The sequence below is a fragment of the Hippopotamus amphibius genome, chromosome 5 (assembly GCF_030028045.1).
Source record: "Hippopotamus amphibius kiboko isolate mHipAmp2 chromosome 5, mHipAmp2.hap2, whole genome shotgun sequence".
NCBI lineage: Eukaryota > Metazoa > Chordata > Mammalia > Artiodactyla > Hippopotamidae > Hippopotamus > Hippopotamus amphibius.
In genome coordinates, this window is record NC_080190.1 from 155,661,363 (window position 1) to 155,685,298 (window position 23,936).

The 23,936-nt window shown below is 39.4% G+C and overlaps 1 protein-coding gene across 3 annotated transcripts in view; it reads left to right on the plus strand.

The window, feature by feature from the left end:
* The window catches only part of COL14A1 (collagen type XIV alpha 1 chain), a 220,584-nt gene that overhangs the window by 89,967 nt on the left and 106,681 nt on the right, over positions 1-23,936 (plus strand). For 2 of the 3 annotated variants that reach the window (XM_057734079.1, XM_057734081.1), the window contains exons 16-23: positions 127-266; positions 1,005-1,137; positions 2,746-2,805; positions 4,415-4,566; positions 12,056-12,185; positions 15,816-15,938; positions 18,545-18,694; positions 21,498-21,614. In XM_057734079.1, the coding sequence (XP_057590062.1) occupies positions 127-266; positions 1,005-1,137; positions 2,746-2,805; positions 4,415-4,566; positions 12,056-12,185; positions 15,816-15,938; positions 18,545-18,694; positions 21,498-21,614 (1,005 nt within the window). The remainder of the gene's footprint in view (positions 1-126; positions 267-1,004; positions 1,138-2,745; positions 2,806-4,414; positions 4,567-12,055; positions 12,186-15,815; positions 15,939-18,544; positions 18,695-21,497; positions 21,615-23,936) is intronic. The other variant, XM_057734080.1, reaches the window with a different exon arrangement.

Sequence of the window (23,936 nt, forward strand, 5' to 3'; positions counted from 1 at the left end):
CATGTGCTTTCTTAAAACAAGAGATTTGCCAGAGTCTGCTCTACCCATGACCCCTGGGGAGCTGCTTGAGTTATGGTTTTCTTACCTTCTCAGTTCCCTAACAAAATCTCCCTCCTTGGCTTACAGAGGAAGTTCCAGCCCAGCAATACTTGGAAATTGACGAGGTGACGACGGATAGCTTTAGAGTGACCTGGCATCCCCTCTCGGCTGATGAAGGGCAACACAAGTTGATGTGGATTCCAGTCTACGGTGGGAGGGCTGAGGAAGTGAGTTATCTGAGCCTGAATATTAATCAAGAACATAGTATCTGGAAGTGAATGCCCACTGTTGCATTTGAGTTGGTCTTTGTTCTAAAATAAATTGAGACTCCCAGAAATTAATATTTTGCATGACCTGGGGTTTTATAAATGTCAAATCATATGACTTATTTTTTCTTCTGAAATACAAAAAACAAAGTGAAAATTTTTTTGCCCATTTCTTTCTTTCTTCCTTCCTTTTTTTTTTTTTGTATACAGTTAAAATGCAATTTTGGACAAACTAAACTTAACCCACATGAGACTAAAATGAATTAGTCATTTGTATTTTGGTAACACATTAAAAGCTATAAAGACTGACACATGGTTGTATCTCAAACACAATGCTATAATGATAAGTTCTGTAAAAAGTCAGGAATGTCATATGACTTTTCTAAGATTAAAATGCATTTTTGCTACGGCTTTAGTTACATATCTCATATATTCGCAGGTTCTTTGGTATTCATAAATGACATTTAATAAAACTTCAAAAATGCCACTTTTGCAATATTAATCATTTATTTGCTGAGCGATTTGAAAAGAAAAACATCTCTGATTTGACTTTAAAATTAACGTCAATGGCTCTGGATTTGTTCATATTTAGTCACTTCTTACACTCGGGATAACTTCTTTCATTTTTATTATTTTTTTCTTAACTTTCTCCTCTGTTATTCAAGTAAACCCAGTTACTAAGCACCAAGTACTTTTCAGATTGACCTCAACGAAGACCAAGACTCATATGTAATTGAAGGCCTGGAACCTGGCACTGAGTATGAAGTTTCCCTGTTGGCTGTACTGGATGATGGAAGTGAGAGTGAAGTGGTGACTGCTGTTGGGACCACACGTAAGTCTTGGTTGGGCCAAGATGGACCTCACAAGCTCCCACCTTTTATTGACACCCTCTTCACCCCACCAGGTTCCCTGCTCATCAGCCTTATGCCTAGCTACGGAGGCTTTGTCCCTAGAATTCTTCATACATCTTCACCTTTAATGAAACCAATATGCGGAGCATCTCAGACTCCCAGTCTATCACCTAAAGGCAGGGACCATATCTGTCTTGCTCACCATTGTATCCTCAACACTTAGCACTGTTCTTGGCATATTTTAACTGTGCAATGAATATTTGTTGAATCGGGGAATGGATAGATGGATGGATGGATGGACGGACAGATGGATAAAATAATTTATAAATGAATAAATGAGCAAAAAAATAAATGTAGGGCAAAAATGTCCAAGAGTTTCTGGAATTTCCCAAGTTGATCTTGATTCCAAGAATCTTGCACAAAATTCACTTGCTGACTCATCCATCCCTTCGTTTTTTAAATATGAGGTATTAACCACATATTAAATTGTCTTTGATTGGGTTCCCTGGAACCAGATTCTGAAGTAGAAAATTGCATCCAGAAGGTTTATTTAAGAGTGTAGTTGGGAGATACATCTGTAAGGAAATAAGGATGAAAGGATAGGGCACAGGGAGAAGCTAAAACTGAGCCGTCAGCTAATTGTATTAGAAATTCTGGACCTGGTATGACCCTTCTGAGTGGTCCCAAATTGAGTCAAAGGGGCTGGGCCTTTGTATCCCTGCATCCCCAGTGACTGGAGGTAGGCCATCCCTTGACAGAGTCTACAACTTCAGGCAAGGCAATTCCAAGAGCTCCGAGCCATTGGCAGCCAGTACTCCAGAAGCTGCTGGATGAGTATGTAGATGAAAAGGGCATCTGAGCAGAGCACCACACAGCCACTCCATCCACTGGTTGCTCAGGGTGGGTACAAGAAGTAGAGATGCACTTCTTCTTCTCCTTTTTTTTTAATATTTATTTATTTTTGTTTGTGTTGGGTCTTAGTTGTTCGGGATCTTCGTTGCAGCATGCAGACTTCTCTCTAGTTGTGGCATGCAGGCTCTCTAGTTGTGGCTCACAGACTCAGTAGTTGCAGCATGCAGGCTTAGTTGCCCTGCAGCATGTGGGATCTTAGTTCCCTGACCAAGGATTGAACCCACGTCCCCTGGGTTGAGAGGCGGATTCTTAACCATTGGACCACCAGGGACGTCTGCAGATGTACTTCTTATTGTCTTCCTTGCTGGTCCTGTTTGGAAGCCCCTTTACAACTTGATCTACAGCACTGTTTAATTTCCTTTAGTAACCATGGTTATGCCTCATTTCAAAGTAACTGAGTGGTTTCACAATTTTATAGATGTTTCAGATGTTTATATGATGGCTAGTATCTGTGATGAGAAGCTAACTTCTATGGGTTTCAGTTTCCTTATCTGTGAAATAGATACAATAACTGCCTTATAACTCACTTCTTCTCTCTTGCAGCCGTGGTCAAGGTTGTTGTGAGAAACAAGTGAGATAATATAAGTGTGCTTTTCTTTGAAAACTATAAAATACTATACACAAATGTATAGAGTTATCATCATTACCGAATTTTAAAGTTATGAATATTTTTTTAGTTGACAGTATTTGGACAGAACCACCTACGACTGAAGCACCTACCAGACCTGTGACAACAGGTAAGGACAGATAGAAGCCTGTTTACCCATAAGGAAAGTTTGACCTAAACAGAAGTTATGTTATCCCAGTTTTACTTGATTTATATTATTATTAGGAATGGGGCATGCCACTTCAAATTTCACTTCTCTCAGAGCTGTTGATCTCTTCTTATCCCTAAATGCCGATCAGTCTTCTAGTCTACTAATCTTTATCACTTTATCACTCTCTATTTTTTCCATCTTTGTTTTAGATTCCCATCTAATCTTTTAGAGGATGTTAGCCTCCAGTCCTAGGAGTCTCTGCTCTACTCTTGATCTCAATGACTTCTCCTGTTAGTCTCTGTTGAGAATTATTTATATCATGGTTTCTGTGCATTTCTATGGGTAACTGAGACCTGACGGGTGCATTGGTCTTCCTACATCAGCTATTTTCTCTCTCAGTGTAACTTTACCCTCCATTATAATACACCTTCCAACTACTTGTCAGAGTCAACTAGATAAAACAAGTTTGATGATATTTATTTCCTGACTTAAAACTTTTCAGTGGATCTCCATTACCATTCATTTATTCATTCCTTCACTGATTCATTCATGCTTCAGTTAACCTTTACTGAGCCCTTCTTTATGCCCCCAGATCCCTTTGTCATAACATCTGAAATGCTTCCTGATTTGGGTTCTGTTTCCCTTCCTGGCCTCAACCATATGTTTCATGCTTTCCCCATATCCTCCTGCCATCTAGAACTCCTAGCCCTGAGGGTGAGATGTTGTATTATGTACCGAAAGTCTAGTACCCTCCCCCAGTTTTGCCTGGTAAATGTCACTCTCCTGCCTCCTCTGTGACACTTTTACTACTTTTGTCAAGTATTAATCATTGTATGTCTTAAAGGCCTAACAGTCTGACATACAGGAGAAGTTCAGTGAATGTTTGCTGAATGAATGAATAAATGAATGAAAGAAGGAAGAGTCAGTGGAGATGGATAGAACGAAAGGGAGTTGGCACAAGAAGGAGAAGAAAACATTGGACAAATGAGAGAGCAGTCAACTTGGGAGATGAGAAGGAACATGTCAGAGAACAGGGGTGAAGGAGGGTAGACAGATGTCAGAGAAAGGATGATATCCATGTGGGCTGAGCAGGTAGAGGCAGCCCTGGCAGGAGATATGTGCTTTGAGTGACGTGTTATTACAGAAATGGGGAAGCAGGTGATGGGAAGTGTGTTGGATGCTGGATTGCACGCTGAGGCTGACCCCATTTGGCCACCCATGCTCACTCCTCCAACTCAGCACTTCATGTGAAGTTCTCACAGTCGTGCTTCCTTTTGGGCTCCCTTTCTGGTTTCCTGGTCCAAGGGCCGCTCCCCCGTTCCCCTTCCTCGTGTATTTACAGAGCTGGTGGTTTTGAGGGGTCCACAGTCTCACCTTGAAAGCATCCCTTAAACCCATTTTTGTTTGCTACCAGTAGGTATCGTGGCTCTCTATTAACTAAAGCTGAGTTGTTCTTGCTTCACCTGGGTCTACATGATGAAGATGCATTAAATGATACTTGTTGCCATGTCCACAAATCATCTCTGTAGCTCATTTTGGAATATGATGGATGAAAAGTTCTTTAAATCCTTGGTTGTGTTTATTCCAGCTTTCCGCACAGGAATCAGAAACCTGGTTGTAGATGATGAAACCACTTCTAGCCTGCGGGTAGAGTGGGACATTTCAGACAGCAGTGTGCAGCAGTTCAGGGTGACCTACCTGACTGCTCAAGGGGACCCTGCGGAAGAAGTGGTAGGAATGGTCTGTATAAATACAGCTGACTAGCAACCTTGCGAGTTTCCTGACTAACCAGGCTAATGAGACTAACGCAAGACCGAGATTAATGCAAGCTTTACTGCTCATTTCTTAATTTCTCTGGAAACTAATGTTTTTGCTTGATCCAAACTTAACGACTGGTTTCTTGATGACTTTTCTGTCCCTGAAACTTGCTCCACATACAACCTGCTTTAAATTGATGAAGCATCTGAACCTTCTTTACCGCTTTGCTTCTGTTGCCTTGACAACTGTTAGAGCACAAAAATTGGGTCATAAATAGTCCATTATACACTTGTCTCTGTGTGTGTGTGTGTGTGTGTGTGTGTATCTGTGTACTTTTGATGTATAAACTTTTAATATATAAACTTCTATGTATATACACATTATAACTTTTTTGCCCTTGGGAATCTGATGAAAAGGTTTTAAACAAAACATAATTCGAAGGTCTTCTTTATGTAGTTGAAGCTTCCTAATAAAATGCTGTCCATTAACAAATAGTTGTATTTTTCACTGACATTGATACTCTTTGAGTAGATTTATAGTCATTTCTAATGTATTCTTAATTGTGAGTGTCTCCATAAGGGATTTAGATTTTTATGTGTCGCGTTTTCTTTAAGTTGTTTCATCTATATTTGTTTTTCTCTATTGAAAACCTGGGTACACTCTTTTTTATTAAGAAATAAAGTGTCGAGGGAGGGAGGGAATACGGGGATATGTGTATAAATACAGATGATTGAACTTGGTGTACCTCAAATAAAAAATAAATAAATTAAAAAAATAAAAAATAAAAAAAAAAAGGTACTGATAATGTATATTTTCATTTGCAATGTATGAGAAAGCCCACACCATGGTCAGCATTAAAAATACGTTTACCACCTTGCAAAAAAAAAAAAGAAAGAAAGTGGTTTTATTTTTTTAATTAAAAAAGTTTTATACAATTTTTAAAGGTTACTTACCATTTACAGTTATTACAAAATATTGTCTGTATTCCCTGTGTTGTATAATATATCCCTTAGCTGATCTTACACCCAAGAGTTTGTGCCTCTAACTCCCCATTTCCCCACCTCTTCCCACTGGTAACTACCAGTTTGTCCTCTATATCTGTGAGTCGGCTTCTTGTTTGTCTTATTCACTAGTGTGTTGTATTTTTTAGATTCCACATATAAGTGATCTCATACAGTATTTGTCTTTTTCTCTCTGACTTATTTCACTTAGCATAGTGCCCTTCAAGTCCATCCAAGTTGTCACAAATGGCAAGATTTCATTCTCTTTTATGGCTGAGTAATATTCCATTGTGTATATGTACCACATCTTCTTTATCCATTCATTTGTTGATGGACACTTATGTTGCTTCCATATTTTGGCAGTTATAGATAGTGCTGCTATGAACATTGGAGTGCATGTATCTTTTTGAATTAATGTTCTTGGAAAGCTTGGGTACAGTCTTAATCATGGCCTTCCTGTGTTTTCTTCATTTACTCCATACCATTCCTTTTACTCTAGAACCTGAAAATTGTTTCCTAAGGATGCTTCCCATCAGACCCAATAACTCTGGTTTGCATCTGGGCTCTAGACAGGTGGGCTTCAGTAGTTGCAGAGCATGGGCTCCATAGTTGTGGCTCATGGGCTCTAGAGCACAGGCTCAGTAGTTGTGGCACACAGGCTTAGTTGCTCCGCAACACGTGAGATCTTCCCAGACCAGGGCTGGAACCCATGTTCCCTGCATTGGCAGGCGGATTCTTAACCACTGTTCTACCAGGGAAGTTCCTCTTCTTTACTTACAAAGCCTTTGATGGCAAATTATTTGTATCTGTATGGTATCAATACATAAACAATTGTTTGAGCTCAAGAGTCTCTCAGGAAAGCACTTAATTTCAAGCTGATGGATGAATCATCGTAGAACAATGATAACACAGTGGACAATAACCATATCCACCGTGAATAACCAGAAGGTCCATGAAATTGGTCTGGGAGTACTTTTGGAAAGTTAATGGACACTTGAACAAAATAGGTTGAATTATAAATTCACTCAGATCATAGATTCAAATAATCCATGATTGGAAAATTCAAAAAAATTAAAAATTGTGCTTAGCCATGGTAACTAAAGATACAACTTGAGTGTTTTATTTTCCCTGTTATTGTCCTTATGTTTTAACTTAGTCCCTGAAATGAAACCCATAAACACTTCCCAGAGTGAGAGTTTTGGTTTTTGGTTTTTGTTTCATATCTTTCCAAGAAACACATTAAGCTTCTTGCTAAACTATTCCCGCTAATTTGGAATGAGTTACAGTTTAATCTCGTGCATGCACTTGTAAGCTATACAAGGTAAAATAATAAAAATATTTACTTTGGATTGTCTCTATATAATTTTCCCTTTGCTGGTTTCTTTCGTTTCACACTGTTTATTTTGAAACACGTGGACACCTAGATGAAGGGAAAAAAGATCAAAAGTCTTCAACACATATGTGCCCCAGTTAAACAAACCCTCAGTAAAAATGAAAAATATTGATAAATTTGATGGTGATTATTTACTGTGCAGAAATATTTTGCTACACAGAAGAAAGTTTAGGATTCTTTAACTATCAAGCCCCTTTATTTAATTCCAATGAAATTGGATTTGTGCACTCTTAATTTACAGGCATATTTTCAGGGACTCAACTGAGGAGTAATTGAGAATTTATAACTCCTTGTTTTATGAAATGTTACTGCTATATAAATGTAATATATTATTGGAGACAAAAAGTGCATGCATCTAGATTTAGATTATAAAACCAAGGTAGGTCAGGCACTTGAAGATCTATATTAACTTCCACATACCACGTGAATATCTTAATTATTTTCTCTCTTTTTTTAATTGAAGTATAATTGATTTACAATGTTGTATTAATTTCTGCTGTACAGCTAAGTGATTCAGTTATATACCTATACACATTCTTTTTAAAAATATTCTTTTCCATTAGGGTTTATCATCCCTGTGCTATACAGTAGGACCTTGTTGTTTATCCATTATATGTATAATAGCTTACATCTGCTAACCCCAACCTCCCACTGACCCCTCCCCCAACCCCTCCCCGCTTGGCAACCACAAGGCTGTTCTCAATGTCCATAAGTCTGTTTCTGTTTTGTAGATAGGATCAACCAAATGAATATATTTAAATAATGATGCAGGCAGGGAAAGACAGATGGCTAAAACATATTACAAAAGTGAGAAAGGAAATGTGTCCAGATAAGAGAAATGCCTCTTAGCATCTTTCCAAATTTTCCTTAACTTCCCTGGTGGTGCAATGGTTAAGAATCTGCCTGCCAATGCAGGGGAAAGGGGCTTGATCCCTGGTCTGGGAAGTTTCCACGTGCTGCGGAGGAACAAAGTCTGTGTGCCACGACTAGTGAGCCTGTGCTCTAGAGCTCACACGCCACAACCACTGAAGCCCACGTGCCTAGATCCCATGTTCCACAAGAGAAGTCACCGCAATGAGAAGCCCGGGCACTGCAATGAAGAGTGGCCCCCGCTCGCCACAGCTAGAGAAAGCCTGGGCACAGCAGTGAAAACCCAACACAGCCCAAATAAATAAATAAATAAATAAATAAATAAATAAATAAATAGCTGATTACATTTACCTGAGGAAATGATAAGCTAGAGTATTGAAGTTGGAGAATAGTATTGGTATATTGTAAACCAAAATCAAGCTTTAATGAAGCAAGGGGAATTAAATTTACTTTTCCAATTGAGTTACGTGAAGTATTTCTATATTTTCTAAGCATAATCAAATCTACTAAATATTCCCAGTGAAAAGCTTTGGAACTCCTAGAAAGTAAAACTCCCTGTCAAACGTTTCATAAGGATTGACTTTCAACTGTGCTCAGAAATATGGAGACTTGGCAATAACATTGCCCTGAATTTTGTTGTCAGGGGAGGGACACATGTTTTTATTTGTGAAAGGCTGATCAGGATTCCAGGCTTTTCTAGAGCCTACATGTAAAAATCTAAAACCGTGTCCTGAATTCTAAGTTGCAAGAAATGTACTAGTGCAGGGAAACTAAGAATATGGCTCAGTCTCCTACAAGATAAGTGCAGGTATTAAGATTAAGCTCTTAGAAACATTTACAGCAATCTGACATTGCTGGAATATCCAAGAGTATGATAGTATTTCCTAACAATTTTATTTTATTGTATTTTATAAAAATATTGGTCTTTAGCGATTGGGATTAAAACAACAGCACCAACCCTATCTAGTCCTTCACCATAGAAAGCATGAGAATCACATCTAGAAACAGAACTTTCTAAGAGAGGAACAAAATGAGATGTGAGGAATCCTTTTTCTACTGTGGAAGCAGCTTGCTGGAGCCAGGCTGCTCTGAAGAGCTTTGGGCAATAATGGAGCCAGACCTAAAGTTGCATTTCCAAAAAAATTAAAAACATGAAGTTCACTGGTTAGATTTGCATCTCATTTAACCATGAGCATCTTTTATAGGATTGTTCTATAAATAAAACCACCATTTGCCATGACCTTTAGCATCTGTTTTTAGTGGGCACCCATTTTTAAAAAAATTTTATTGGAGTATAGTTGATTTACAATGTTATGTTAGTTTCAGGTGTACAGCAAAGTGATTCAGTTATACATATGCATATCTTCATTCTTTTTCAGATTCTTTTCCCATGTAGGTTATTACAGAATATTAAGTAGAGTTCCCTGTGCTATACAGTAAGTCCTTGTTGATTATCTATTTTATATATAGTAGTGTGTGTATGTTAATCCCAAGCTCCTAATTTATCCCTCTGCCCCTCCACATTTCCCCTTTGGTAACCGTAAGTTTGTTTTTGAAATCTTTGAGTCTTTTTGCTTTGTAAATTAGTTCATTTATATCATTTTTAAAAATTAGATTCCACACATGAGTGATATCATATGATACTGGGTTGGTCAAAAAGTTTGTTCAGATTTTTCCGTAACATCCTAACATCTTGTGGAAAACACAAATGAACTTTTTGGCCAGCCCAGTATTTGTCTCTCTCTGTCTGACTTACTTCATTTAGTATGCTAATCTCTAGGTCTATCCATGTTGCTGCAAATGACGTTATTTCATTCTTTTTTATGGCTGAGTATTGTTCCATTGTATATATGTACCACATCTTTTTCCATTCCTCTGTTGATAGACATTTAGGTTGCTTTCTATGTCCTGGCTATTGTAAATAGTGCTGCAATGAACTTGCAATGAATAGTGCATGTATCTTTTCAAATTATGGTTTTCTCTGGATATATGCCCAGGAGTGGGATTGCTAGATCATATGGTAGCTCTCTTTTTAGTTTTTTAAGGACCCTCCGCACTGTTCTCCATTGTGGTTGAACCAATTTACATTCCCACAAACAATGTAGGAGAGTTCCCTTTTCTCCACACCCTCTCCAGCAATTATTGTTTGTAGACTTTTTGATAGTCATTCTGACCAGTGTGAGGTGATACCTCATTGTAGTTTTGATTTGCATTTCTCTGATAATTTGTGATGTTGAGCATCTTTTCGTGTGCTTTTTGGCCATCTGTATGTGTCTTCTTGGAGAAATGTCTATTTAGATTTTCTGAGTGGGCACCCATCTTTACCTTGCTTTGTGCAAACAAGCAGAGGTCAAGGAGAAGGAACTTTGCATGCACAAGAGGAAGCTTACATTTTATTCTTGGGAATGAGTATCATGATGATAAAGAGGTTTGTGTAGTGCAGTCAGGTGGAGTAGAGGGTGGTGGTTAAAAAAAGGCACAGGCCAGATATTCAGGATTTCAGTGTGAATCAGTTTCCCATCTGTTAAATGAGTGTAATGATACTTCTTACCTCAAAAGGTTGTGGTGAAGAGTAAGTGAATTACTACATTAGAATAGTTAGAGGTGTACTTGGCAGATAATAGCAGCTAGCTAAATGAGGGCTATTATTATAAACCACAGCAACTACTACCTGGCAAGCTAAATGAGCCCCCTCCCCACCCCTGAATGGTCCCACTGCTTTTCAGTACCCTACAGGCTAAATTTGATTGGTTCCAAGACCATATCCTTCTCAATTTGAGAGATGACCTTATTTAAGGAACATCAACATGGGTGGTTTGCTAGGCAGACAGCTTGGAACAAATACCCAGCCTCTGGTCTCCAGAGGGTTATATAGAAAAGAAATGACCTAAAAGAAGCTACATGGATGGGGTAAGAGAAGACAGGGCAACCACAATTATTCCTTTACAAGTTCTTAATGCCAGGATTATCTAACTCATTCTAGAGTAAAACAGAGCTCCTCCTGTAAAATCTCCCTCCCAGGACTACATCAGTACCATCCTGTATATTTCAGTGTCATTTCATGTGAGTAGCAAAATCATATTAATCTAATATTAATCACCTAATTCAAACTTCCTTTTTTCAGATTAAAAAAAAAAAAATCCTGCTTTTAGATCTTAGCAATATCTTAGCAACAGCTGCTTCTGAGTTCAACTCGAGGCTTTCTAAGGCTTATTCCATGATTTATAGGTTCCTTCCCTCATCCAGAAGTAGACAGCACGCCCTTTGCCTGCTGGCATTTTACCCAGTTCTTGAATCCAAAAGCATCTCCAGCTGTCCCAGTCTTGTGACTCCCTTAAACGCGTTTGGGTCAGTTCTTACATCCTAGCATTTTTTCCAGCCATGATTAAGTCTTTTAAATGGCGCAGAGATGTGCCAGCATCTAACTGCTGAAGCCTAGGCAGAGAGTTTTGTGGTTTTAGTATTGAGAACATGTGGCTTTTCTGGTCCATATATTCTTTTAGGGATGCCAGGATTTGCACTGCTGAGCCACATGGAACATTGCAGTGATGCTTGAGTGGTGTCCACCCCACCGCTGTGTTTTATGTTTTGCAGCCTTTAGAGTCAGAGGAATGGTGATTTCAGATTGAGGAAGACATCTCCTTTCAGAAATAAAAAAGCTGTGACATTTTTTAGTGTCATTGGTAAATATCTTTCGACTTGGAAATCTTGGATTTAGTGTGTGGTTATCTTGTTCTTGGCTAGCATCCATCCTTCTCTAAAATACTGGGATTAGATGATCTCTGCAAGGGGAAGAATGGAAGGCTGAATTTTAAAGAGGATATTTAAGTAGAATCAAATATGGTATGCAGGCTAGGTTATAGAATGAATACTCCTAAGCTATAAACACCTGCTTTCCAAAAGGAAGATTATTCTCTCTTCTGGCTGCTTTACAAATACTGAAAAGATGTTGAGAGAAGGCTACTCCTTGGGGCTTAAGAGCTTCAAGTTTAAGCCTTCTGCATTAGTAATTAGAAACTAAAGGGTGCTCGGAGGGGAATTTCAGAGAGAAATGCTTTTGCACGGATGCCCTTCTTTTTTTTTCATCACCCTCCAAGCACATCTCCTTGCTTCTGATTATTTCAAAGTGCCTACAGTCCTACCGCGTTAGTAGAGCAGCAGGAATGAAAGTCTTACTAAGACCATGGTCCTTTGCTTTTCTCTTCAGGTTATGGTGCCTGGAAGCCAGAACAATCTCCTTCTGAAGAATCTGCTTTCCGATACTGAATACAAAGTCACAGTGACTCCTATTTACGATGATGGAGAAGGGGTCAGTGTCTCTGCCCCTGGAAAAACCTGTGAGTGAAGCTTTCCCCCTGTGGTCGCTAGCTGGCAAATTAGGTGAAAATACTTGTCCCATGTAATGCAACCCAGTAGCAGCAATGTAGGGGGGTGAAAAGAGTGAAAGAGATTTGGAGAGAGAAAATCTGTTTGAATTCTGTCTTCTACATTCAAGGTGTGTGCCTTTGGGCAAGTTGTTTTACTGCTCTGGGCTTCCGTTTTCTTGTCTCGAAAACCTAAGTCTTAAAAAACAACTACATCTTACTCCTCTAGCATCTAATTCATCCCAAGTCCTGTTGCATCTCTAAAATACATTCTAGGTGCCTGTCCACTTTCTCTTCATCTAACTGCTCCAGCCCAGTCCGAGCCCCCTCTCCCACTCGAATGAGTGCACGGGTCTTTCTACTTCCATTCTTGGATCCTTTTTCTCCTCACAGCAGCCTGAGAAGCTTTTTTTTTTTTTTCTTTTAATTGGAATATAATTGCTTTACACTCTTGTACCAGTTTTTGAGGTACACCAAGGTCAATCATCTGTATTTATACACATATCCCCATATCCCCTCCCTCCCTCGACCCCCCCCCCCCAGAGAAGCTTTTTAAAATATAAATGATCTCATGTCACACCTCTGTTTCAAGCCACCGAAATGGCTTCCCGTTGTACTCGGGATAAAAATCTAACGTCCTTTCCATGGCCCTACAAGGCCCTAGGTGACCTGGACTCTGCTGATCTCTTTCATCTCCTCTCCTGACAGCTCCCCAAGCTGTACCTCCTTTCCTGCTCTTCACGGGATTTTTTAAGCTCGTTTCTGCCTTAAAACCTATACACTAGCCATTTGTTCCATAGGGAATATCCTTTCCCAGATGCTTTCATTTCTGGCTTTTTCTTGTCATTTTGGTCTCAGCTCAATGTCACCTGTTCAGGCTTTTCTGACCACCCATGCAAAGTATCTCCCACTCTCTCTGATATCATCCTGGGTTGTTTTTGTTTGTTTGTTTGTTTGTTGTTTTTGGTCATATCATGGCCCTATTTGCTCTCTGATATTTTCTTATCTACTCATTGTCTATCTCCCATCCCTGGAGGGCAGCCCAGGACCTCATCTGTACTGTGACCTCTGAATGCCAAGCTCTTACAGTGCTGTAGCACAGAGGAGGCAGCACAGAATGTGTGCTGTAGATGACTTGGCCATGACAATCAAGTGAGAAACATGCAGGAAAACACCAGGTCAAAGCACCGCAGAGTCTAAGTTGTCTTCACGACTGTTGGGATTGTACTTGCATGAAGACCACCCCAGAACCTGGTGGCTTAAAACAGCAACCATTTTATTGTATTGCTTGATTTTTGGGGTCAGGAAATGAGGCAAGGCTTGCTGGAAAATCCTTCTGTTTCACGTAGTATTGACTACAGTTACCTGGTGGCTGGGTTGGTCTGGAAGGTCCGAGACATTTCTACCCGCATGCCTGGCATCTTGGTGGAGATGCCCAGAGGCTGGACTTAGCTGGGCCTCTTCATGTCCTTTCAGCATCTTTTCATGTGGTCTTTCCAGCAGGATAGTAAGGGTTTTTACACCATGACTCTGGATTATAAGAGCAAGACTTCCAGGAAGTGGAACATGGAAACTGTCAGGACAGTGAGGGCTGTGCTTGGAACTAGCACAATGTCATTTCTGCTTTTGTCTGTTGGTCAAGGTGGTCATAGGACCCAGTTCAAAGACAGCATCATACCCTCCACCTCTCAATGGGAGGGAGGTCAAAAAACCTGTGCTCATCTTTAATCTACCACAGTTACCAAGCAGTTGTGTGTGATTAGGTGCAGAATGGTGGCAAGGGCTGAGTTCTGTACCTGGGCACCTAAGTATGGATTTTTCAATTAAGTATACAAGTTATTAAAATTCTGTAGCTGCAAAACCCACAGTCCTGACTCTGCTCAATTGAGCAGATGGGTATCAGCTCCTCCTTTGGCAGTGTTGGCATCTCCCCCTGCTAACTGGACCCATGCTATGAGTGTCTCCACCCAGCCTCACACCAAGCCTGCACATTTTGCTAAACATCACCCAGATAAGAGCATTAGGAGCCACATGGGCTGCTACTGTTATTTCCTTAGGGGTCATGTGGAAGGAGAGAAGGAAAGGGGAAGAGCAGAGCCGTGGGAAAGCACTCAGCTCTTCACTTCACTTTTACCTGTAGCTTGGCATCTTGATTTGGTTCCCATATGGGCACTTCTAGCATCTTGTGGTATTTTGCTGCTAAATAAATGTTTGAGAACCAGACCTAAAAAGTAATTTAAGAAGAAAAGAATGAGTATTCACCTAACATTTATGAAGCATCTACCATGTGCTTTTAAATCTAAGTTAAAAAAAACAAAACAAAACGGGCAAGAGTGGTTTAAAAGTAGCATAGTAAATTCTGCTATTCTGATTGGTTTTGGGTTGTATTATTTAATACTCTAAAGTTCTATGAAGTTGCCTTAAATCCACCACTGTTGGCAGGGAGGGGAAGAAGGCGATGGGAAGGCAAAGGGCTACCTCCAACAGCTGAGGATCTGGGCTCAGAGGTCTGCTTGTAACTTCCCCATGTTAAAAATTAGCATAATCTGTATATGTGGGTTCTAAAAAATACAACACAGTAGTGAATATAACATAAAAGAAGCAGTCTCACAGATACAGAGAACGTACTAGTGGGTTAACAGTGGCAGGGAGGGGCATGGGAGGGGGCGTGGGGAGGCACAGACTCTTGGGTGTAAGGCTCAGGGAGGTCTTGTAGAACACGGGGAACATAGCCCCTGATTTTTAATCACGGTAAATGGAAAGTAACCTGTAAAAATTGTATAAAAATAAAAAAATTTTAAATTAGTGTAATTGGTAAGTGGGTTCCACGATGATCACACATATACTCTCACACAAATAAAATCTATTTGAAGACTATTACTATAGAAATATGACTTAAATCTCATTACAGAAATAGTGTCACATTTAACAGTATTTATACATTACAATGATCTCAAAGTGTGTTCTTTGAAATAATTTTGGATGGTCCACTTATTTTAAGCGGTGGTCCACACAACTAAATGCTGTCAACAACAAAGTGATAATAATACCCATCAAGATGCACAGTAGTTTACAAAGGTCCTTCATATAAATGGCTTTAATGTTTTGATAAAAATTAAATGAATGATGATTTAAAATTTCAAGCAGTATAGGCGATATGGAGACGAAACCAAAAAAAAAAATCATTCGAATCTTACTGCCAAAATTTACTCTCATTACTATTATCTAATCATCCTTGATACGGCTGTACAAACATCCTTTGATAGTGGAGCAGAGTGGTGTGTCGACAGAAATTTTTTAATAAACACTATTCAGTGCAATTGTACTTAAAAGTAAGCGAAGAAAAAGGAACCCAAATTTGATTGAATGAACTACTGATCTTCAGATAGAAGTTTTTTACCAAAGGAACAATTATTTTCTATTGTTTAAGATTTGACACAACCATGGATTCTCAAAGGCTTCTTACTGTGTGTTTTAGTACATTTTCCCTTGTAAGTATTTTTAACCTTATGGGAAGATATCTTAGATTTTGGTAACAACAGAGTAGGTTGTAAAGATGGAAACCACACTAACTCCCCTTTTTTCATTTTGCCTCCTGCCTAGTGGCACCCTCTGGTCCCCAAAACTTACGGGTTTCGGAAGAATGGTATAACAGATTGCGCATCACATGGGATCCCCCGGCTTCCCCTGTAAAGGGCTATAGGATTGTCTACAAACCTGTCAGTGGTAAGTCATGCTTTTTAAAAAATATTGTCTTTAAAATTAGGGGTTTTTTTGTTTTTACTTTCTATCCTTGGTTTCATCTCTGGCTTTAAGAAGTGGAAAGAGTTTCTTACCTTTTTGAAAAGAAAATGCTTTGAACTTACGACCTCACCTAAAAAATAACTGGTACGTTAACGAGCAGAATATATAGTTGGTTTACCCCTGACCTACACACACCCCAGACAAGGAGCCAGCCTAAGCAGACCTTGACTCCCTGGCAATAGGAGGCTTCTGTGGCTTGATGGAGATGTAAGCTCTAAACATTTGGAATCTCTAACTTCTAATTCCTCTTCTACCTCTTACTTCTTGAATTAGTTGGAAAAAGTCCATTTACCAACTTCTCAGCCTCCTCATTTTGGAAACTATGTTAAGGTAGAAAATTCTTCAGAGCCCTGAGATTGTGGTAGTGAAAGGCTTTCCACAGCCTCTCAGCCACCTTGATTACCTCTTCTACTTCCCACATCATTATATCCTGAAGGCAAGAGAATGACCCAGATGGGGGAGATTGTGCCCTTGGTCCATGTGCTGGTGGAGACCATGTGCAACTTCACCTGTTACAGTATCATCTCCTGACAGTGAGCACTTTCCTGAAGTTTAAACAGGAGACTAAAAATAGATATTACTAGAGTCTTCTCAGTTTTCTGGGCCTGGGCCTTCAGTACTCTGGTTGTTCAGCAGAAAGGGGTTCTCCAATTATTTTTCTTGATTTGATGGAAAATTTAAAAAGTATCCTTTGGGTCATGAAAAAGCTCTTTCTGCCCTCAAAAACTCTTTGAATCTCAGTCTGTCATCTGAGATGTTGCTCTTGCCTCTATAACACTTTCCAGACTTTTCTATTGTGTCCCATTGTCTAGGACCATACTTAAAATACTCCACCTCCAATTTCTCCAATGTCCTATGAACCGTAAAAATGAAATAGCAAGAATATACCATGGGTGCACTAGTCTGCTCAAGACTGATGCCTTGGGATCTGTAGGCCTGAGGCATGTGTTCATTTGCAAAACAGCCTTGCTGAATTTGTTCTTTGGACCATTCTATAAATACTTGTCAGATTTTCTGAGGGAAAATAGCTTGATTTTAGGCCAGTGGTTCTCAAACAGGTGCAGTTTTGCTGCCCAGCAGAGATATTTTTGATTGTCCTAACTTGGGAGATAGGGGGTCGCTATTAGCCTCTAGCAGGTACAGTTAAGCATCTTACAAATCACTGTAGGCAACTTGCTCCCCCATTGCTCCAGAGTAAAGAATTATTTAGCCCCAAATGTCAACAGTGCTGAGGCTGAAAAATCCTCTTCTAGGTCAAGTAGAAGAATTACATGATGTCATTTGTGTTGAGAGTTTGGGGTATGGGAAAATCTCTGCTGAGATGACACATACATACAGAAAAATATAAATATATTGTTGGAAGGGGGTTTCTGTAGTAAAGTAATGAGTCTTTTAGGAACTTGTCACTAACTCAAAGCTCTTAAAGAATTAGCACATATCGGAAGAGGCGGGAGATAAGTAAATTTGTATAGGACATAGCATGCAGTGTTTGTAATGATCAATCAAAGATACCACTGAGTTGGGACTTCCCTGGTGGCATAGTGCTTAAGAATCTGCCTGCCAGTACAGGCGACATGGGTTTGATCCCTAGTTTGGGAAGATCCCACATGCAAGTAGCAACTAAGCCCGTGCGCCACAACTACTGAGCCTATGCTCTAGAGCTCACGAGCCACAATTATAGAGCCCATGTGCCACAACTACTGAAGCCCGTGTGCCTAGAGTCCATGCTCTGCAGCAAGAGAAGCCACCATAGTGAGAAGCCCACACACCAAAATGAAGAGTAGCCCCTGCTCATTGCAACTAGAGAAAATCCACACATAGCAACAAAGACCCAATGCAGCCAAACAAACAGAAAAGCATGACCTGGCACTTAAGGAAGTCTGATGTGAAAGAGAGAAGCCAAATGAAATAAATAGAAAAATTAGAATTAAAAAAAAAAAAGTTACCACTGGGTTGAAACAGAGAGCAAAATGTAAAAGCCCAAAGATGCTAGATGGTCAAGGGCCTTGGAGTAAGAGTGTCATCTGTCTGGTCTAAAAAAGCCTTAAGAGGAGTGGATAAAACCCATAATGGTAACATATATGCTGGTCCCCCATGTAGTAAGGTATGCCATAGAGTCCATGATAAAATTTGCTGCTAGGGCCACTTGCATGCCTTCTGGGGACAAAGCTGGGTGTCTGAGGTGGGATAGCTGTTTGGCACATGCCCCAAAGCCTATGACAACATAGTAGCTCCACTGTGAAGGCCTCACAATATGGTAGATGGTGGATTGAGGTGAACCAACTTCTTCGAGTTAAGTACTAGGGGAAGAACTATATTTGAGAAAAGAACTAGATGCCTAAAAAGAGCCCTAGCCTGGGAGTCAGGTATGTAAGTCTTGGCGCTAAATGGGGCGGGATTCAAACCCCAGCTCTGCTTTTTACCTTTGGGACAATCTGAAACATAGTGGAATAAGTACTCGTGCAATTATTTTAGGAGTGTTTCCATTTTTCCATATCCTGTTGTGACTGAAATGCACTCTTCTTTAGTTGCTGGCCCAACACTGGAGACATTCGTGGGAGCTAACATTAACACCATCCTTATCACAAACCTCCTCAGCGGAATGGACTACAACGTGAAAATATTTGCTTCTCAGGCCTCAGGTTTCAGCGATGCTCTGACCGGCGTGGTGAAAACACGTAAGACTGATGTCCTATCACTTCGGCCCCCACATTTGGTTCTGCTGCTTTGTTTTTCCTGTAACTCAACCCCTGCTTCAACCTGGTGGTTGGTTTTTCTTTTCCTCAGCGTTGCCCTTTCTGGATGGTATTTCATGGAAAGAAAGGTGTGCTCCTTACTCAGGGCTGTAGTTCAGAGTCCTAGTTGGCAGGCGGAATGTCAGAACCTGGCGTTCCAATATACTTGATGGTGGTGGATGGGATTTCCTTCTGGAAAGTCTTTGCTGGTATTTTTCAAATTAGGTGAAATTTTCCAACCAGCCTGTATAGCCTGATGTGGCCAAAGCCAGTCAAAGTTGAGCCAGGGAGAAATCTGCCTTTTCTCAAAGACTTTGCCCCTCTGCCCCCCACCCCTCACCCCCACACCATCCATAAAAGACACTTGCACTACTCGAAAGACTTCCTTCTCTGTCTCTTAAGGGTTTACATGCTGTCTGCGCACCATCTGGGACTTCTCTTTGGCATGTGCCCCTCGCAGACACCCATGCCATAACACAGTGTTTTCCAAACGCCAGCACGTATGTTCCAGATTCCTAATGTTTGCTCTGCTTCCACACCATCTGTTTAATATATTTCTTTAAATCGACTTACAGTTTCTTTCTTTTTTCTTTTTCACTTAAATGCTTTCAAAACCCACATCATTATACAGAAAACCAGTATTTTCAATACACATTAAAGATAATATACAAGTGCCCCACACTTGAGGACAGTAGTCATGATATAATTGGAAGTATAAACCTTAAGTCTTCTTATTAGCTAAGGCCTTGAGCAAATTACATAACTTCTCCGAGCCCAAATTTTCTCAATCGAAAATGAAGAGAATCGTAGCTGTTCACGGGCTGCTTGGGAGGATTAAAGAGATAATGTATAAAAAGTGTCTACCGTGTGGCAAGCACTCCATGAATAACCACTATTATTATTGTAATAATTGTGCTTTATACCTTTGGGCCATATCTCACTCTCACTGCTAATCAAAAAAAAAAATTAATCCAATAAAAGGAATTTTCTAAGGATGAGGCATATATTAGACCAAACCCCAAGCCACCTATATCTGGCGACCTATGTTTTATATAGGACCTACCCTTTCATTAGCGAAAGCTTCCTCAGTTCTCTTTTATGAAATATCTTTAGATTTTAAAGATATTTATAATCAAAATATCTTTAGATTTTAAAGGCTAGATACAGAATCAACTTAATCTCAGAAGAAATAGTCTCTGTCTTCGACGGATCTAGAAAGGCTTTGGCCTGTAGTTGTGATCTCGTATTTGGCTGTTGAAGTGATACTGTTTTAGGTCCTACTGTAAACTGCAAGTAATTTCCCTGTGTTGTGCCATTGTAGCAACTCCTCAGTCCCTCCTTAGGAACAGCTTGGAGTCACCTGTGCATTTCTCCACCTTTATCTCCTCTCTCCTCTAATCTGTCTTCACTTTCTTCTCGAGATTACCCTTTCTGTCTGTGCCACATTTTATGTCCGTGATTCTTCATTGGTCTTTCTTCTCCTTAGTCTTTCTTGTCTCTTTCTGTCCTCCTTTCTCTGCTCCCCTCTTTCTTCTATTTCATCCCTCTTCTCTCCCATAATAAGTGTGGTGAGTATTTCAAGTATATTTTAAAGGGCCTAGAGTATTGAATTGTTTTATAGTCTGTCCTTAAAATAAAAATTAGATTGGCTTATTATTTGTTTTCTCTCTTTCTCCCGAGCAAAATAAAACACCATATAATGGCAAATAAATTAATTCAAGCTGTTTTCTAAATTTAGTGTGGTTGTATAAATCAATATTGATTTCCTTTTTTGTGGGGGCAGTGGGTTGTTTAATTGGCCTTAGGAAAAAAGTTCTTCCCTTGCTGATCTAACAGAAAGGAACAACGTCAAGATGCAATTATGATTAGTTCAGATTATTTTTATCATCTTGAAAAATAATTTGAAGCTATTTTTTAATTTTATGAAGTAGCTAAAGGAGAAGGAAAGTATGATAAAATGATGTGGAAGAAGTCAGAGGGCATTAGAGAAAGTAAATATTATTAATTTTCTCCTTTTCCTGCTTGGATCTAAGTAATAAACACTGAATGCTCAGTCCTCTATTCAACACAGTAGAGTCTGTTGTATCAGAGAAACAATATTTTTACTGCTTCCCCAAATAAATTCCCTGACAATCATTTTTGTATATCATAGTGTTTGTTCTAAGATTAATAAGAATCTGTGTATTTCTTTTGATTATTTTGTATGTGTGTAAAATCTTTCCTTTCTAAATTTTCCAAAACTTGTTCATTCTCATTCAATCATGTTTTGAAGGCCAGTCCGTGTTGAGTAGGACTTCCATTTTGTCTGCTTTGCTCTTTCTTTTTATTTCAACCGTGATTATCTTTCAGTGGTTGATAAGTGCATATTAAACTTTTTTTATTATAAAAGTATTGTATATCAATTGGAGAATATTTAAAAAAAGCACAAATAAATAAAGAGGGAAGATTTAAAATCATCCGTAATTTTATCATCCTTGCATCTGGTCGTTTCCAGAATATATATTTTCTTTTTTTGTTTACAAATAGCAGACAGACCCTATCATACAGCATGATGCTTTGCAACGTCTTTTTTAAGTCATAAAACAGTTATCTTTTGTGCACTAATTTATCGTGACATGATGAATTTCCCACCACTGGCTATGGAACTTTGAATTTGAATTTTACCACATTGAAGTTAATTTCATACTTGGGGACGTTTGTGGCATTGTCTGCAGTGTGACATAGTTATGTTTCTATTTCACGATAGTGTTTCTGGGTGTGACCGATCTTCGGGCAGACCAGGTCCAAATGACCAGCTTGTGTGCTCGCTGGCAGGTGCAGCGTCATGCCACAGCCTACAGGATAGTTATGGAATCCCGCCAGGGTAAGTGCACTCCATCACGTATGTTTTGGTCAAGTACTCACGTACTCTGTGCCAATCACTGTGGACAACACACAAGGAACCTGACAAAAGCATTCTTCTTGAGGAGGCAATATTATGTTATGGCTTGTGCAGGATATGGAGTCAGGATGTCTGGTTAAGCCAATTATGTAACCTCTCCAAACCTCCATTTTCCCACCTATGGTTAATGGGTAGAACCCTGTGCTGATCTGGTGGCATTCTGCAAGGATTAAGCTGAGATAATCCATGTAAAACATTTGCAACAGTGCTTTGCATATATTAAGCACCCAGGAAATGTAAGCTGCTATTATTGGTAGGAGCTAAATAGGCAGGACTGATAACGTACATTAAAATTGTATAGTGGTTTTTGGTGGGAATGTAAGTTGGTACAGCCACTGTGGAAAACAGTTTGGAGGTTCCTTAAAAAACTAAAAATAGAACTACCATATGATCCAATAATCCCACTACTGGGCATATACCCAGAGAAAACCATAATCCAAAAAGAAACATGTACCGTAATGTTTATTGCAGCACTATCTACAATAGCTAGGACATGGAAGCAACCTAAATGCCCATCAGCAAATGAATGGATAAAGAAGATGTGGCATATATATACAATGGAATATTACTCAGCCATAAAAAGGAATGAAACAGAGCTATATGTAATGAGGTGGATAGACCTAGAGTCTGTCATACAGAGCGAAGTAAGCCAGAAAGAGAAAAACAAATATTGTATGCTAACTCATATATATGGAATCTAAAAAAAAAAAAAAAAAATGGTACTGATGAACCCAGTGACAGGACAAGAATAAGGATGCAGATGCAGAGAAGGGACTGGAGGACATGGGGTTGGGGGGGCGGGGGGCAAAGGGGAAGCTGGGATGAAATGAGAGAGTAACATAGACATTATATATACTACCAACTGTAAAATAGATAGCTAGTGGGAAGTTGCTGTATAACAAAGGGAGATCAACTCGATGATGGGTGATGCCTTAGAGGGCTGGGATGGGAAGGGTCGGGGGGAGTCGTGGGGGGAGGGAATATGGGGATATATGTCTAAATACAGCTGATTCACTTTGGTGTACCTCAAAAGCTGGTACAAAAGTGTAAAGCAATTCTATTCCAATAAAAAGCTTAAAAAAAAAATAAAATGCTGGCCAAATTAAGAAGACTGATCTGCATGTATATTTTTTTTAACGGACAATAAACTGCATATGTTTAGAGTGTAAAAAAAAAATTGTGTAGTGCTATTATTTTGGTCTTTACTCCATGGGGATCTAGCTTTGATTTTAATGTTTTTCTCAGTGTTTTTTTTTTTGTTTTTTTTTTTTAAATTTTGGGGATAATTGATGAGCAGCAAACTCTCATTCAGGAGGTGATACCGTATATCTATGCTGTCATGGGCACGTTCTTTAGCATCATAGCTCTCAAGTATATCTACAGTTTGGGACTTGGTTTCAACATTGAAATACTAAAAATGTCTGCTTATTTTCACTAAAAGTATCAAGAACAATAATAAAAGACTGATTCTGCAAAAGTGAGCTTCCAGGGACTGTTAATCCTCTTTTCACATCAGCATGGATAATATTTAGAAAATGAGATCGAATAATGAAAGTTAATCAGATTTGTGTTTTCAGTAGAAGAGATGCATATTTTTATTTTCTTTTTTAAGCTCTTTATTGGAATAGAATTGCTTAACACTTTTGTACCAGCTTTTGAGGTACACCAAAGTGAATCAGCTGTATTTATACATATATCCCCATATCCTCTCCCCCCGCGACTCCCTCCCACCCTCCCCGTCCTAGCCTTCTAAGACATCTCCCATCATCGAGTTGATCTCCCTTTGTTATACAGCAACTTCCCACTAGCTATCTATTGTACAGTTGGTAGTATATATATGTCTATGTTACTCTCTCACTTTGTCCCAGCTTCCCCTTCGCCCACTGCCCCCCACCCCCAACTCCATGTCCTCCAGTCCATTCTCTGCATCTGCATCGTTGTTCTTGTCCTGTCACTGAATTCATCAGTACCATTTTTTTTTAAGATTCCGTATATATGAGTTAGCATACAGTATTTGTTTATCTCTTAAGAGATGCATCTTGTTATTTTTTGAGGGGGACATAGGAGACCTTAGAGAATCCTAGATGATTTTTTTTTTTAATCTTTCAAACTTGCTAATAAAATCGTTAAATTTTTTTTCTTTCTGAATAAATGATCATAGTTTCCCCATTTAAAAAAGCAGAAAGAGCTAATTTTTGGGGTCTGGATAGGATTGAGTTTAGTTAGTAGTCCACATCCCTGGCT